The sequence below is a fragment of the Crassostrea angulata genome, chromosome 6 (genome assembly GCF_025612915.1).
Source record: "Crassostrea angulata isolate pt1a10 chromosome 6, ASM2561291v2, whole genome shotgun sequence".
Classification (NCBI taxonomy): Eukaryota; Metazoa; Mollusca; class Bivalvia; order Ostreida; family Ostreidae; genus Magallana; species Magallana angulata.
The window spans coordinates 4925890-4943455 of NC_069116.1; the positions used below are offsets into that span (position 1 = coordinate 4925890).

Consider the following 17566-nt stretch of genomic DNA (forward strand, 5'->3'; position numbering starts at 1 on the left):
TGCCCCCACCGGCCATAGAAACAGTGAGGGGGGCTCAGGTCTTTTTCTTTAATTATGGTCTCATAGTGAGAGAATAAAGAAATTATGATATGATAAAAAACTAAGGAAAAAAGAGTTAATGATAAGATTTTAAACTTAAAGAATAATGTGAGAAAATAAAGAAATTAAAGTCAGATGTAAGCTAGAAAGAAAATGTGTTAGAGAATAATGAACATGTTTCAAATGAGTAAAATATATATTTTTTTAAATGCATGGAAATATCTGTACCATGGATGTTATCAGTTTAAAAGCATCGTTTAACGCTAGGAATTGTATCTTTTCTGTATTCTGCTTTTTATGTAATTGCATGATCAAAAATAATATGAATGTAGCCGAGAAAATATTTAATTTGATATTAATGTGTCTTAACAGTATAACTTAGTAAGCTCAGTATATCATGTACTGGTGTAACAGACACAGCTTCTATTTAATGTCACTTGTGGGCCATGAATTATTTTCAACCAATAAAGGCATTCTTTGTGAAACCATTCTGGAAATCCATTTGGTTATCAGTTGTTAGAATTCTTTTAAACCTCATTCAGAAATTAAAAGTGAGCTTTAATTTCTTAAATCTCAAAATCTATAGGCAATAATAAAAAAAAATTCAATTAATATTATTAAAAACAACTTAATATTCATATTCTTGATTTTTTTTGCAAATGCATTGGACACATTGTTGATATAATATAGTAGTTGATGGTTCTTTCTCGGGCTATTTTATAAAAAGGGGAGCTGGAATATTAAGCAGTTCTTTGTAGTAAGATAGTTAACTTGGATTTTGGGATGTTAATTCTCCTTTGTTCTATAGCATTCAAAGTGTTCAGATCGCTAAAGGTGATTGACATGACTAAGACTAGGGAATGTTGAGTGTTGTTTTCTCTTATTTCACGCCTCAGGATGCGTTGACCTGGGATGAGGAGGAGAACAATGAGGTATATAGGAGTCACGGCGACATGTTGCTGGCCAATCACCTCGCCTAGATCGCTGCCGCCTCGCCCAAGTCTGACCCTCAATCACACACACACACCACATTATCTTATATCAATATAGCCTCATCTAACTTCATATCATATTGGGGAGGGGAGGAACACCTTTACTAAAAAGAGAAAAAAAACCCCACAAAACTGAAAAAAAATAAAATGGAGAGAAATATCTGTCCAGTGCTGGGCCTGTACTAACCTGTGTTGTGTGATTGGGCTTTGGTCAGGCATGTGCTTGGTTTATTTTTGTCATGAAGCTTTTGTCACATACATCCTGTTCATTGAAAAAATTAATGAGGATTGTTCATAGACGAATTGTCATCAGTAGATCATCTAATATTTGCAATGATTAACAATATATACTGCAATAAAGCTTAATTCCCCCTAAAATTCATTCTATTATCAGGCAAAATGAATCACATCTGTGGATATAAAGTAGTTTAGCATGCAGGAAGACCTGTAAACTTTTCTGCATGTACAGTTAGTTGATGTATGTGAAACAAGAGCTGACTCTCTGAACTTTTCTGCATTATTGCATGATCTGTATCTCTGAATTCTCTCCCTTGGACTGTAAAATATCCAGTCATTTCTGTTTAAGTAGACAGTAATTCTAGATTTAAACAAATTATATTGGAGATATATCATCTGTTGCAGTTTCCATTCAGCTTGTTTTTTTTAAGTTTTATTTGCTATCTAATGCATGAATTTTGGTAAAAAAGCTTTGAATTTTATTTAATTTGTTATAATTCCAAATGTTATTTGACCCATATTTGCTGTAAAAGGCACCAGAGAAAAACATGTAAATCAAAGAAATTTCCTTCACAGTTCTGTAGCGGGAGTTTTCGCAAGATTTAACCAAAATGTGCTGATAACAACAAATATGGTTATCTTGTTTGATCTTATAAATAAATTATGTTGTATTAACTAAATTATGCATGGCATGAAAGAATCATATTAAAAATTGAAGCTTTTAAATCATAAATAGAGGTCTTAGACTGTAGGCTAATAATAATCTGTGTTTAATGCAACAAGTAAAATGACAGTGTTTTGTCATTTGTAGGAAATACTGATGTAGTGAAAGCAGTCAAAAGTTAAAACATTTTAAGACCTTGATTATTTATGTATCTTTGCCTTTACAGGACTTTTTTCTTTCTGTAACCCAGAAATGTAGAGAACCCTGACAAATATAAAATGTATAGTCTAATAGTTTATATGTGTTATGTGTATCTGTAGGCAAACACTGAACTAGAGACCTAATCTGTGATATGATGTATATTATATTTGTTACTTTTGGGTTTTATTTTAGTATGGATTTTCCCAAGAACTTCTTATTTCTGTGTAGTATATACCGGTACATTGTACAGTATAGTAATTAGGATTATACCTTACTTGGAAACATTTATATTTTGATGATTCAGTGTGATTTATTGATGCATGGTTATATAAGTAATAGCAATAATTATCTGTATATTTTTATGCATACTGGTAATTTTTTAAATAAAAATAAAAAAAATTAATGTGGAATTTACTACATAAAGCATTTAAAGAAATAATTTACATCAAGTTCTTCTATTATTTTGGGCCACGGATATGCTTGCATAGTTGGTTAAAATGTAATCAGATTTTTGACATTTTTATATTGCAGCAAAAGCGTTACACTGAGGTTGGAAAACGAGGACTGTTGGATCAAATCCACAAACTCCAGAAAGAGGTTAAGGACCTACAATACGAACTTCTGACGGTGAATGAGCGACGGGAAATACAGGAAAGGAAGTATGAGGACCGAAAAATGAAGACCAAGGTCAAGCTGATGAGAGCAAGGTGAGGTCAAGATCTGGGTGATTAAAATGTTTATATCAGAGTGACGTGCACAATAACCAGAATCATGCTGGGATACCAGAACTGTGTGTACAAAACTCTGTCAGATGCTGATATTTTCAAAACTTAACTGGTTTTTTTTCAGTTACTGTCTCTTTCTTCTAAACATATTCAATATAAAGTTTCAAGTTATCTACTTGTATAGAAAATTATGTGACACCATAACAACTGCTATAAACTGGTTCCCCCATTTCAGGACGTTTAATGCGGGTTGTGTGGAAGAAGGCCAGGAGTTTGTAGTGTATGTTAGTTTTCAGTAGTCGGACACTCTCAAATATAATGCAGCTCTCTCATTGGTTGCTTCAATTTCTCTCTGCTGAAGTTCAAACTCTTTCAAAAGAATTACCTCTGCTTTTTATCTCTATTGTATTTTTCCAATAGTTTAAATTTTATAAACAGACAAACATATAGTATTTTGAATTTCTTATGTGAAACAATTAAGCCAACCCTAAGATTGAAGGATTTAAAAGTTGTCAAAATAGTTGTGACCCAGATTTTCCTATAGCAGCCTTTTCTGTAGGAAAGGATAGAGAATCTAACTTAATGGAATCAAGATAGATAACAGGAACCTTAACCCAATTTTTAAATAGATGTAGAATTGTTTGTCATCGCAGTTGTTAACCTCCAGTCTTTGTATTGGATATACTAGTAGCAGGATCAAGGGTTTTCCTGGGCAGCAGTATTTGAATATGTTTGAATGATTTTTTTTTTATATTTGGTAGTTAACTGTACTAATTGAAATAGCTTTTAATTAAATAGGATAATAAAGTTTGTAATACTTACATCATTTTTTTTTTGAAATCTTGATAATTTTATCATTATATTTTTAAGTATAACTCCTTGATATCAATTACTTTTTGATTTTGATTTTTTATGCACAGCTAAACATTTTATTGTGAAGCACAATACCTTGCAGACAGAATTCTATGGATTTCTGTGATAGAACCATTTTAACAAGTCCTTGGACTTTCGGTTGAACGTACCGGTAGCTATCTTTTTCTTGCATCAAATCAAGTTAAAAATGACGCGTTTTCAAGCGAAATATCCACCGATTGTGTAGTCTTAGCTCAAAAGCCAGACAAATCGTGTTGATTGCAAAGAGCCATGGCTGAGTGGCCAGCAATGAAATAGACAGGCATACGTCACATTGCTTTTTGACACAACTACCCAAAGTCCAAGCTCTTGTTATAATGGTTCAGGATTAAAAGTTTTCTCTGCTTGTGGTTGTGTTCTGTAAAGTGTTTACAACTTCAGTGTTTGATATTTTTATTATGTACATGTTTCTTTGTAATGTGTATAATTGGTTAATATTGCAATTTTAATTTGATCAATGTTGTAATCCAATTTCCATCAACTCATTTAAACACTGCCTTTTGAGGATAAATGAAACTTCAGATAAGTGATCAAAGTAAGATGTACAAACTTAAGATACTAATTCTGCCTGATATAATGTGGATAATGGTGACACATATTTTTCTGTACAAAATCTACACCAGATTTTACACTGGGACCCTGATGTACCTTATACATTGACTGGGTGAGTTGTAAACTGATAATTTCTGTTTCTATACAAACAGGGAGTTTTACTCCAAGGAGAGAACGCGTATGCAGGAGCAGCTCCGCCAGTACGACGACGATCTGAGGCTGACGCGATCCACGCTCAGGAAGGAGATGGACTGGAAAGAGAAAATGGAGAAGAACTACCAGACCGTGCTCCGCGAGAAGCGGGAATATTTGTCTCAGTACGTACACTAGTTACCATCTCACTCACATCTCACGAGATTCTCAGACACCACTGTAAAGTATAACTGATGTTTTATCACATTCAGTGGCATACTGTGTCAAGGAAAGGGCAAGGGTAAAAAATCCTAGTCCTGGACTATGCCTCAAACTTGGTAAAGTTATGGAAAATGAAAAATCATCAAATTGGCCCTGAACCTAAAATATGCTTGTCATTTATATTTGACCTTGGTCACAATCATTAGCTTTTTTTCATGCATAGCTCAACAGTTAGGAGATTTGATTTTACAGGTAGAAAGACTTGCCAAAAATAAATAGTAATTGTATGCCTTTGATGATCTGAGAATTAAAACTGAAATCAGGATAGAACTCATTCAAGTTATTACAGAGGGTGCTAACTGTCAGAAGTTCAATCCACAAACAACTTCAGTCATAAATCGTGCTTGTACCTCAGACACAAACATTTAACACTATTAATGATTTCCAATGATTAACATTAGAAAGTTAAAAATAACGTATGCATATTCAAATGATTCAAGTTAAAGGCCCAATAAATTCAGAGAAATTATTCCATGCTCAAAACTCATGCTAAAGGAAAGTTTAACAGTGCCATTATTAAAATCAGCCTTTACAAATTTGAATTATTTTAAGACAATTGGGAAATGCAATCAAAATAATTATTTGCAGCCCCAAAAAAATCTAGGTTATAAAACTAGGATGTATTTTGATGCTCTACAAGGATATGGCAGGTATTTAGTGTTATTCTCTCCCTCCATCACTCATTCTGTGGATACTATTACATCTATAGCAAGTCAAGACCAATATTACTTCCAGGTCCATTCAGGAAGAATTAAGGTCAATATCAGCTACTTTTGCATTATTCCCTAACATTGTATCACCTCATCACCATTTCCTTTCTGAAATGTCAGTGTTTTCATGACTTCAGTTATACATATGTCTGAATGGATTTGTATCAAAACTTATCTGTATAGTTTAAAGACACATCAAGATCACTTTTTGTGTGTCCGTCCATCTGTTTGTGATGTGTGCATCATTTAATTCACATAGCTATTTTATAGATAATTGTGATGTTTTGACACTTTGACATGTTATGCATTGGAATTTTAATCACTTCATATTTTAGACTACAAATAAAGCTACTAATTTATCTAGGTGATACTTATTTTACTGTCTTATCATTAGATGTTAGTGTGGGCTAGTTTCAGCAGTTTAAGATTTGTTTAAAAAAAATTCTATACACCGTTACGGTTAGAAATCACTTGTCAAGCTTTTAATATGCACAACACAATTAAAATGCTAGTTTAATATTGTGTAAACAAATATTTAATATAAATGAATACATAATTTCCATACAATTATTCATTATTTAGTGCAGGCATCTTCTGATTGCTTTGTGTATGTCTCCTATGCTGTCAAGGAGATTATTAGAGCTAGTACTTTGTCAAAGAGGGTCAAATTAGAAATATGTTTTTGACCTTGGTATAAGTATCATAGTAACTGCATCTTCAAATGTGCACGATGGGAATGCTTATATTTATCCATTTAACATGTTTTTCCACATTATGTTTTTTGTTTTTCGTTTGCTTTGTCATATGGGCAATTATAACTTCATTTTTCCACATCAAAGAAACTTATGCAGTACACATGGATTTCTTAAATTCTATAAATGATTTGATTCAAATATAATTATTATCAAAGATGAATTTGAATCGCAATTTGCATGGTAAATAATTTGTCAATTTATCTGATATATATTAATAAATCAACATGATTTACTGCAAGTTTCAGTGAGGTGTTCCTAACCATTGATGACTAAATTCTTTTCTTTGTGGTGGCCTTTTTCAGCGAGTCAAATTTCTTGCAGGCTGTCAGATATGGAGGAAGCCGTACGAGAGAAGACACGAATGGTGTCCATGCTGCAAGTCCGTACCAAGTTCTTGGAGGAGGAGAATTCTCGCCTGCAAGATCGTATCGACTCTATCACCAAACAGAAGCAGGGATTAGATAAGCTGCTCAAAGAATACAAACTCTCTGGTAAAGACGTGCATGTAAGTTCAAGAGACCACATTTTTATCATACTTAAGGCTAAATTATCCGATAAATGTCAAATGAAATATTTACCTTACGGAGTAATGTATCCGTAAAAATCATCATGACTTAAAAATTACCATCAATATTTAAATGTTTTATTGGTTTCATGAAATAATAATGAACAGTCATTGTTCACTCAAATTCGAGAGAATAGGCGTTATGTTTCAGATGAGGCTAATGATATATGATATTTCCCTTTGAAGGGTACTGCATGCTAACCTCTGTATTGCTATTTGTAGTTGTCTCGCCTGAGTTCAGACAGCCGACCTCACAGCCTGACGGGGGGTACCAGTGGTATCGGGAATAGCGTGGATTCCAGCTGGGTCAACGAACAGGACCCGTACATCGAGCCGTACCTGGGTTATCGCAATACGCAATCCTCCAACATGGTAATAAATAACTACCTCAGTCGAAGCTTCGAACCTCATAGTCACGCTGTCGATTTATATCGTGGGGAGACAGGAAGTGAAGAGTCGTACAGTCGCGAGTTTGATACCTAATGACTCAGTCAACCATTCCATTGTCATTGATTATTAATAATCAAAATGCCATTTTAACCATCAAATTGACGTACAATTTAAAACATTCCATGCCAAATACTGACAAGTATTTCCACCACCTGGTGATTTTATTGAGGCCATTTTTTCTTTTTTTCATTTGTTTTATTGTAGAAAATTAGATTTTTATATATTGTAATTTTTCATTTTTAAGAAATTTTCATTTATATTTATAAAATGTGATAATTAACTTATTTTATGTAGTCTTTTACATGTAGTTGCCTTTTGAATGAGACAATACATCTTATTCATCAGATTCATCCAAATCATCAGTGGTAAATAACAGGCATTTATATCTTTTCATTTGTTGATCTATGTATGCAAATGTGAAAAATGCAGTAAGTGATGTGAATCTAGCTGATATACAAAGAGCACTCGGGCCTCGATATTGTTGTCTGTATGTGCCGGTGTCTGTTTGTCCCTACGAATTTGTATATGTATAGGTCCATTTGTATCTTTGTCCGTCCCATTGTATGTCTCTGTAAAGTTAATATTTGATATCATTGTCCATGGCGAAAATGTGAACCTTTTTGTAGCTAATATTGGTAGAAAAATACAATAATTGTAATATTCAGAGATTTTTTTTTATAAGAGTAATAATTTACGGTACATTACATTGTTGGTTTTTGATCTCTCGGATAGGCTTGTCGTATATGTTTAGTTGGAGTCGTGCAGAGTGTGGGGTTTTTCTTTGTGAAGTGTTTTGTTTTTTTCGTTTTCAAAGAAAAATTTCTACCAATGTCACCCAGAAATGAAACTATGAACAGAGCTTGTAGTTTAGGGGATTGAACAGTCAGTGCAATGCACATGATGAGGATAAAGCTATAAAACTGCTTTCACAGAATTTAATCTACTTGCTTTCGAAGATTTCTAAATACATATTTATTATTTATTTCCTTTTAAAGCAAACCCTGCATATAAGTTATTTGAAATCTTAAAATGTACTGTAGTCAGAATGCTTTCCAGGGTTGTACTTGTTATTGAGTTAATGGTAATTTTATGAAAAATAATTTATAATTGTAGTTAAATTTACAAAAACAAGTGTAAGTTAACCAATTCATTTCTGGTGAAAATGACTTTAAAAAAGAGCATTCCTTTTATTTGTTCAGTAGACGTAGATTATGATGTCGTGTAGAGTAGATATATTGGTTTGTGACATCACCATGTTGTAACATCTCTGTAGCTGTAGATCCATGTAATCAGTAGATACATGGTAGATACATGTAATCGGTAGGATCATAGAGAACCTCCCTGTCCTCTTCCTTGCCTTTGTAAGGAAGCGGCCAGACTTACCCAGAGTTCTGTGTAGTTGTACGTTGTAGTAGAGAGATATCCTTGAGTTTTATATTTCCTTTTTTTTTTTAGATATGTAAACAGAAAATAATCAGTTAATACACATTGTAGTAGATTTTTTATTATGATACATTCCTATGTTAAAGCTGTGATACCGAGTTACAATTTCACCAGATTTATATACTTTTTGGAGTAGATTCCGTCCGCTTGTGTTACTCAATGTTTACGGTTGTCTAGTCTAGTGTGCGAGTCACAGACTCGAGACAATTTTTAATGTTATCTCTGTATCAGATATTTGTTCTAATTCTCATTCTGTCAGTCTGTCAGCAGCAGATTGGCAGGTGGATCTTTTTGCTTTTCCGTCTTACTTGTCAATACAATTTTTTTTTTTTCTGTCTCTCTAATCTGGACAATGTTATATTTATTCCATCTCGCTTGTCTCACAAGATATTTCCACTGGAGGCAGCTGGTCAACCCTCCGAGCCAGTTTGGTGCCTTGTTATTTGTATACCATGCATTTACTGTCATCAGTGAGAAACACCAGAAAACAGTCCATTTGTCTCATCAATGTTTATAAAGAAAATAAAATATTTATATATTATGTCAACTATTTTTGTGTTTGATAACTAATGTACTAGAGGATGTCCTCTTCTGTTTATGATGCTCTGTGTTTGGATAGTTAGGGCTGTTCTTTTTTGTGGGCTATATTTTTTTGCAGTTCAGTTTTTGGGAGTTGATTTTAATCAACTCTCCTATGCAGTTACTCTGGCAAACCGAAACTGAAACAGTGTTTAGACCTAAGCACAAATCATCACTGCTGACAAGAGTTAGGTCTTGAAAATAATCGATAAATTCGATGTAATGTATGCTGAAGCATTTTTTTAAGGAAACTTATTTATAAATACCTAAGAAATAGTCAGATTTTAAATAGTACGAACAATTTAGAAGTTTTTTGCAGTCGTATGTATTCCTACGCCAGAGTTCAATATAGTCTCGTTTAACCATCGGCTGTCTCCGTACATCTCCGACAAGCAGAGAGTCAGTCTATATTTAGAGGTCGCATCATCAAGCTATCACGTGACCTGGTATCTCTTACTTGTCGGAGATTAACGGAGACAGCCGAGCATCTGGTTGAACGAGACTAGAGTTCATTATTGGTTGGATCCATACACTTTTTGAAATATTTCGAATACCGATACATAGTTTGATGAAATCAATTCTATTTTTAAATATTGCACAACATGATTCATAAGAGGTTTTCTCGAAATTCTTGTCGGAAAAGTCCGAGGATTCATATTATAAAAATGTGTGTAATTCAAATAGAGATTATAAACTACTTGCCAAGCAAAATAACATATCGTTGATTCTTAGAGAAATAATAATCGATAAAATCAACTCCCGTCAGTACTTTGATTACAAAGATACAGTCATATAGCTGTAATATATCATATTGGATTTATACATGTACTGGTATTATACAGTACAAGCTATCAATCTTCAGCCGGGATAACATGTTCTTAGCTATAATGATGATTCTGCCAAAAAAAAACTTTGCCAAAAACAAAAGACAACAAAAAAATCAAATTATTTTGTATTTATCTATACAATGTCATCAAGCTTACATTATTTCTAACTTCAATATCACATGCTACATTCTGATTGGTTGATTTCCCATTGTCTCTGTGATCAGATAGTCAGTAGTCCTGTGACATCACAGTGCCTAGTGACGAGATCCTCTACAGTGTCTGAGACCCCGGGGGTGGGGATGCAGTCTCTACAGCTCATCTTTCTTGTGGTGCCTTGGCTGTCGCTTGACCCGGGGGTCTGGTCTGTTGTCCCCAATGAACGGTCGGCGTAAGTCTCTGTGTCCATGGAGATCCCAGTAGGCTTTGGCACTGCGCACACATCGGAAGCCAACGTTTTGAGCTGTGTAGTCTGGCTGTAGACCCATTCTAACACAACAACCCCCAAAATTAATTTAATTTTAAATGATATACAAGAAACAAACACTCAAAACAAAAAACCATATTAAAGAGTTATCAAGACATTTCTGGTTTTGATTAGTTGCTATTTTTAATACCTCTGCGCTGTCCTAACAATTCTGTTACAGTGGCCCTCCCTGCTGTCAATGAAGGAACCTCCCTTCACCACATACATCACTTCCTGTAGCTTCCTGTCCACGACTCTGTCGTAGTACCTAGTGGACGTCCACTCCCACACATTTCCCAACATATCGTACAGACCTACAACACGGTGCATTATGCATACATATACTGTGCTCACAGTTGGCTGGCATAAACAACACTTTGTAGTACTCATATCACATATTGTATACTAACAACACATGGTACATATTGTAATAGAAAAGGAGGAATATTGAAAACATATGGCTGGACCGGGAATCGAACATTGGACCCCTGTAACTCTAGTCAGGAGCTCTACCACTGAGCTACCCAGGCCGATATCCACAGGTCCACATAGCCCCAACTACTACATTCCTCCCTCCTTAAATTATCTTCGCCCTCGAAAATCACTCCAGGTTCTTCCCCTGACAGGAGTTAACTTGTAAGTTCCAGGGGCAGGTCACGGCACCAAATGTAACGGAATGGGAAAAATAATGACAAACCAGACCGGGTTTCGAACCCGGGCCCCCTAAATCTCTAGTCAGGTGCTCTACTAACAGAGCTATATGGCGCTGGTATTTGAAACGGTCTGACTGTCTAAATATCCTGGACATGGCACCAAATGTAATAGAAAAGGAGGAATATTGAAAGCAAGTGGCTGGACCGGGAATCGAACCCGGGACCCCTGTAACTCTAGTCAGGAGCTCTACCACTGAGCTATCCAGGCCGATATCCATAGTCCATATAGCCCCAACTACTACAGTATATATTCCTCATTAACTTTGTTTTATATATGTATAATATTTATGTATCATAAATTGAAGAATCCACAATATCCGAATGAAATTCAATGCATAGATTCTCACCGAACTGGTTCTGTGCCCTGTAGAAATCTACGGGGGATGTCCCCTCCCAGTGGTCTACCTTTGTGTTACCCTCAGGGAATTTCCCCTACAATGGTATTATTCAGTTCCTTTTATTACAGCCTCAAAACAACTCGTATTCATTTGTAAATTTGATATACATGTATTTGCAATCATGCTTTTCATTGCACGATAATCAGATATAAAAAATGTGGGAGTATGCAGTAGAATCTGAAAGTTTTTACCTGCCAGAGGTTGGTCCTGTTCTTTTGGTATCGATCACCCCAGGGATAAATTTTGCCTGTTTGATGATAGAAAATAAATTATTATTTATTGTGTAACAATTTGACTGTTTTCAAGTCCCCTCTCACTCTTAAGCCCCACAACCCTAGAGTCACTCCCCTCATCATGACATCCACCACTGAACCATAAGTCCCCTTCTCAACTTGGAGCTCCCCCTCACCCTGGAGTATTCCCTCACCCTGGAGTCACCCTCTAACCCGGGAGTCCCGATCTCAGCTAAGATTTCCCTTCTCGCCCTAGAGTCCCAATCCCACCCTTGAGTTCCCCCTCTTATCCTTAAGTCTTCCCTCTCAACCTTGGTTCTCCCACTCAACCTGAAATTCCCCTCTCACCATGTACGTGTACATTATGTAGAATCTCTTCTCAATCTTTCAGTTCCCATTTCATCCTGGATTCCCTCTTTTTCTCACTGGAGTCCCATATTTTTCAAGTAGGAGTCCTATTCCACTTTTATCCTTGAGCCCTCTCTTACATTTAAGTCCCCCTCTCACCATGGAGTCCCATTTTGGATATGGATCTCACTTTCACTTTGGAGACCTGTCTCAAATCTCACCCTGGAGTCCTCCACGCGCCGCGAACTCCCACTCGTTCTCTGTGGGTAGGCGTTTTCCCGTCCAGGTACAGAAAGCCTTGGCGTCCTCCATGCTGATGTGGACCACGGGATGGTCGAGGCGGTCCCTGACGGTGGATCCCAGGCCCTCGGGCTGCAGGGAGATACAGAACGTTGTCAAGATGTATACGTGTATCATATACAGGTGTGTTCTTAGTAGATTCTAATGGCATTGTCACAATCTTTATAACTAGATTTATGTACTCATATATTCAGTATTATAAGGCAGAAATTAAAAAACACTAAACTACTAAAGATGAATATAAGATTTTTAAAATCACTTACAGAAATATTGCACACGGAAACAAATCTATTAAGGAATATGAACTCATTCTCTAAGTATTATTAGGTGATTAAATACGGTCGGGGTGATCAAACCCAGTGATAGATTTGATCTCGCCCTATCGTATTTGATCACCTCATAAAAATCAAAGAATGATTTCTTGACATACTTTTGACACCTTGATGTAGATATTAAACTATTCATATTTTTACGTTAATTTCATTTTGTTTGATTATGTAAACCCCTTCTTGGACCCCAATCGCGTCATCAATGAATTGTAATGGACTATACGTTACAAATTTTATTCTTAGTGTTATCACAAAGACACTGGAAAATGTAAATATTGCATAATTTTTTATTGGGATGGAAAATAATGAAAACCATTAGCCGTTATTGATTAAGATGTGTTGGTCACCTTGTTCCAGGCTGCCCCCTTAACGGGGACCCACCAGGTTCCCTCCGGGACATTCCTGGCCTGATCCCGGGCGGTGGGAGACAGGAATGGCTTCAAGACCCAGCTCCAGCCCTGGCGCTCCGCTGTCGTCACGTACCGCGGCTTGGCCTCCTTAAACTTCCTATTTACAAAAAATATGGATAAAAGCAATGTAAAAATTACATATAGCTATATAAACGTAACACTATTTTATGAATTACAGTCTCCCCCTTCCTCCGATTTCAAAAATCTAGCTAGTCAACCACAATTTCCAAAGGTAAGCAGGAGAGGATCGATTTTAATACGTAAATATAATTAATTTTCAGTCAGAATAAGTGTTCGTTTGGGAGACATGTTTTTCCTAACACATCGGCCACAAAGCATCGTATTTGACAGGGGTCTCTCACTAATAATGCCCTGACAAGCAAAGAAAAGGGTGGGAAAAGTAACTTCACCAATCAAACCCTAATCTGGAGGGGGGGGGGGGGGGGGGGGATATTGCCTCGTTTAAAAAAAATTAACCTGCATGTGAACTGTCCTTATTCATAATTTTAGCACTTTTAAAAAAAGGGGGTGTAAATATTTTTATTGTAAATTAAAGAAAATGTGGTTATGTGCCTGTATATATTATTCTAAAGTTATTGAGTATGAATCCATAGTACGTCTTAACACTCGACCTTTATTTCCATTCACTATATAAGCATGAAATTTTATTTAAAAAAAAAAAACCACGGCGCAGTACATGTATAATTTTATATAATATGGAGTATGAATACGAACTTTGAAACCATAGAATAAAGCGCTCTTTATTTCCAGCCACAATATAAATACACAAAATCCGATATAAGGATGTTAGATGGTAGTCTTTGCTAAGAATATACTACCAGAAGTGAGCGTTGGTGATGGGGTGGGTGTCTATGTAGAACGCTTTGACCTCGGCCTCCTGCATCGGGTACTCGCCGCTGTCAGACTCGGGGTCGTTAATCCCGGTCAGGAACTTCCCTCCCTTGATGACCTTCATGTAGTCTAGGTGGTCATACTCTTGTATAACTAGAACGTATAGGACAGTGACAGCTAGTAAGTGACATGCAGTCAAAAGAACAGTCAAAGTGGTAGTCAAAAGGGCAGTTAAGGTGGCAGTAAAAAGTCAAAAGGGCGGTTACAGTGGCAGTCAAAAAAGCAGTTACAGTGGCAGTTAAAACGACAGTTACAGTGGCAGTCAAAAGGACAGTTACAGTGGCAGTCAAAAGGGCAGTTACAGTAGCAATCAAAAGGGCAGTTACAGTGGCAGTCAAAAGGGCAGTTACAGTGGCAGTCAAAACAACAGTTACAGTGGCAGTCAAAAGGACAGTTACAGTGGCAGTCAAAAGGGCAGTTACAGTAGCAATCAAAAGGACAATTACAATGGCAGTCAAAAGGACAGTTACAGTGACAGTCAAAAGGGCAGTTACAATGGCAGTCAAAAGGGCATTTACAGTCAAAAGGGCAGTTACAGTGGCAGTCAAAAGGATAGTTACAGTGACAGTCAAAAGGACAGTTACAGTGGCAGTCAAAGGGGCAGTTACAGTGACAGTCAAAAGGGCAGTTACAGTGGCAGTCAAAAGGACAGTTATACAGTGGCAGTCAAAAGGGCAGTTACAGTTGCACTCAAAAGGACAGTTACAGTGGCAGTCAAAAGGACAGTTACAGTGGCAGTCAAAAGGACAGTTACAGTGGCAGTCAAAAGGACAGTTACAGTGGCAGTCAGAAGGACAGTTACAGTGGCAGTCAAAAGGACAGTTACAGTGGCAGTCAAAAGGGCAGTTACAGTGGCAGTCAAAAGGACAGTTATACAGTGGCAGTCAAAAGGACAGTTACAGTGGCAGTCAAAAGGACAGTTACAGTGGCAGTCAAAAGGATAGTTACAGTGGCAGTCGAAAGGGCAGTTACAGTGGCAGTCAAAAGGGCAGTTACAGTGGCAGTCAAAAGGGCGGTTACAGTGGCAGTCAAAATGGCAGTTACAGAGACAGTCAAAAGGACAGTTACAGTGGCAGTCAAAAGGGCAGTTACAGTGACAGTCAAAAGGACAGTTACAGTGGCAGTCAAAAGGACAGTTACAGTGGCAGTCAAAAGGACAGTTATACAGTGGCAGTCAAAAGGACAGTTACAGTGGCAGTCAAAAGGATAGTTACAGTGACAGTCGAAAGGGCAGTTACAGTGTCAGTCAAAAGGACAGTTTTAGTGGCAGTCAAAAGGGCAGTTACAGTGGCAGTCAAAAGGGCAGTTACAGAGACAGTCAAAAGGACAGTTATACAGTGGCAGTCAAAAGGACAGTTACAGTGGCAGTCAAAAAGGACAGTTACAGTGGCAGTCAAAAGGACAGTTACAGTGGCAGTCAAAAGGACAGTTACAGTGGCAGTCAAAAGGGCAGTTACAGTGACAGTCAAAAGGACAGTTATACAGTGGCAGTCAAAAGGACAGTTACAGTGACAGTCAAAAGGACAGTTATACAGTGGCAGTCAAAAGGACAGTTATAAAGTGGCAGTCTAAAGGGCAGTTACAGTGGCAGTCAAAAAGACAGTTATACAGTGGCAGTCAAAAGGACAGTTACAGTGGCAGTCAAAAGGACAGTTACAGTGGCAGTCAAAAGGACAGTTACCATGGCAGTCAAAAGGACAGTTATACAGTGGCAGTCAAAAGGACAGTTACAGTGGCAGTCAAAAGGACAGTTACAGTGGCAGTCAAAAGGATAGTTACAGAGACAGTCGAAAGGGCAGTTACAGTGACAGTCAAAAGGACAGTTATACAGTGGCAGTCAAAAGGACAGTTATAAAGTGGCAGTCTAAAGGACAGTTACAGTGGCAGTCAAAAGGACAGTTATACAGTGGCAGTCAAAAGGACAGTTACAGTGGCAGTCAAAAGGACAGTTACAGTGGCAGTCAAAAGGATAGTTACAGAGACAGTCGAAAGGGCAGTTACAGTGTCACTCAAAACCACAGTTACAGTGTCACTCAAAACCGCAGTTACAGTGGCAGTCAAAAGGGCAGTTACAGTGGCAGTCAAAAGGACAGTTATACAGTGGCAGTCAAAAGGACAGTTACAGTGGCAGTCAAAAGGGCAGTCACAGTTGCATGCAAGTAATAAATCAGATACACAAAAGCACAATCCATTTAGGCACACAATTGTAAGCAGTGAAACGTGTAAACCTCATATCTTTTGACAGACGTAAAGTATGTTAAAGGGTTGCAGTGTTTTATTATTCATGAGTGTATAAGAAAGAATACATAAGATTAATGCAGTTCAATAAAGACTCATACCATGTAATTCAATTTCTGGACCCCTAAAATATAATTAAAGTTTAAAATTCTTACTTTGTGAGATACTCTGTGGGGTCACTACTGGTATCAGCAGAGAGACCACCGCAAGGAGGATTCTCCGAGACACGGACATCTTGTTGGGGAGAAGGCGCGTGACAGCTGGCGCCCACGTGGACAGAAAACCGATCGAACTCTGCCCATCGTCAACTCTCATCATCGCCATCAAATAATCAATTTATTGGGTGAACATGCATCAAATCTTGTATTTTAACTATTGTAAGCACGAAAAGACGTTGAAAGCGACGAACATACCAGTAACTAAGTGACAAAAATTAAAAGCAGATTTCTTCATTTATTATTTCTTTTGAACACAATCAGTAGTTTGAGACGAAAATCGACGAAAGTCTTAGAGACACATCTATATCATGTACATTTCACAAATATAGTGATTTGATTTAAGGTATCCGATCCATATTAGGACCAAATTTTTACAACCTTGAATATTCATCATGTATTTAATACTTTGATATTTAAAGAAAGCATTTAAGAGTAGAAAAAGATTTACCGAGAGAAATTTTCAAAAATATTATTAACTAAGCAGTAATTAATTAATGAAAATTGCATTAAGGTCTATGGAGACATGCACATTTTTTAAATTAAAAAAGTAATTACTACGAATATCAAAAAATGCTTTGGTGGAAAGATGTATTTTATCATTAGGAATACAAACACTAATAAAAATAAATTTTATACCGTGTATTTTTTTTTTAGAATTAATTTTTTATAGAATAAAAGCAAAGGGGGACAACTCTCCAAAAAAAAGGAAAAGGTCATTAATTAGCACACATTCCACTCTTAAATAGGAAAATTATGTCCAAGTATACAGAGTATTAAGCCCATACATATCTGTTATGCACCCAGATTCATTGAATCTGAGGCTATTATGGATCGGATACCTTAAATTGTATGCACGAATGATCTCATAAATGATTAACAATATACATGTAGCAGCATCAATTTGAAATTAAAAATCCTTTTGGTATTTAAGAGTTTTTA

General features: G+C 36.5%; 2 protein-coding genes and 1 non-coding gene across 25 annotated transcripts in view; 1 reads left to right on the forward strand and 2 right to left on the reverse strand.

Moving 5' to 3' along the window:
- The window catches only part of LOC128187022 (myosin-2 heavy chain-like), a 41144-nt gene extending 31938 nt beyond the window's left edge, over positions 1 to 9206 (forward strand). For 21 of the 23 annotated variants that reach the window (XM_052857055.1, XM_052857062.1, XM_052857072.1 and 18 more), the window contains 6 exons: positions 936 to 971; positions 2665 to 2840; positions 3094 to 3138; positions 4475 to 4639; positions 6523 to 6706; positions 6989 to 9206. In XM_052857055.1, coding sequence (XP_052713015.1) covers positions 936 to 971; positions 2665 to 2840; positions 3094 to 3138; positions 4475 to 4639; positions 6523 to 6706; positions 6989 to 7249 — 867 coding nt within the window. In that variant the 3' untranslated portion in view covers positions 7250 to 9206. The remainder of the gene's footprint in view (positions 1 to 935; positions 972 to 2664; positions 2841 to 3093; positions 3139 to 4474; positions 4640 to 6522; positions 6707 to 6988) is intronic. The other 2 variants (XM_052857069.1, XM_052857065.1) reach the window with 2 other exon arrangements.
- Positions 9207 to 10178: 972 nt separating this feature from the next.
- On the reverse strand, positions 10179 to 16733 carry LOC128189140 (inactive C-alpha-formylglycine-generating enzyme 2-like). The gene is made up of 8 exons (XM_052860624.1): positions 16565 to 16733; positions 14099 to 14264; positions 13197 to 13356; positions 12442 to 12592; positions 11831 to 11886; positions 11589 to 11673; positions 10680 to 10842; positions 10179 to 10551 (listed from the first exon to the last, which is right to left on the reverse strand). The coding sequence occupies exons 1-8, from the start codon at positions 16731 to 16733 to the stop codon at positions 10374 to 10376; spliced, it is 1128 nt and encodes a 375-aa protein (XP_052716584.1). The 3' UTR covers positions 10179 to 10373.
- Positions 11378 to 11450, reverse strand: Trnas-aga (transfer RNA serine (anticodon AGA)). Its single transcript has one exon. It is a non-coding gene; the product is annotated as a tRNA-Ser (tRNA).
- Positions 16734 to 17566: the final 833 nt, after the last annotated feature.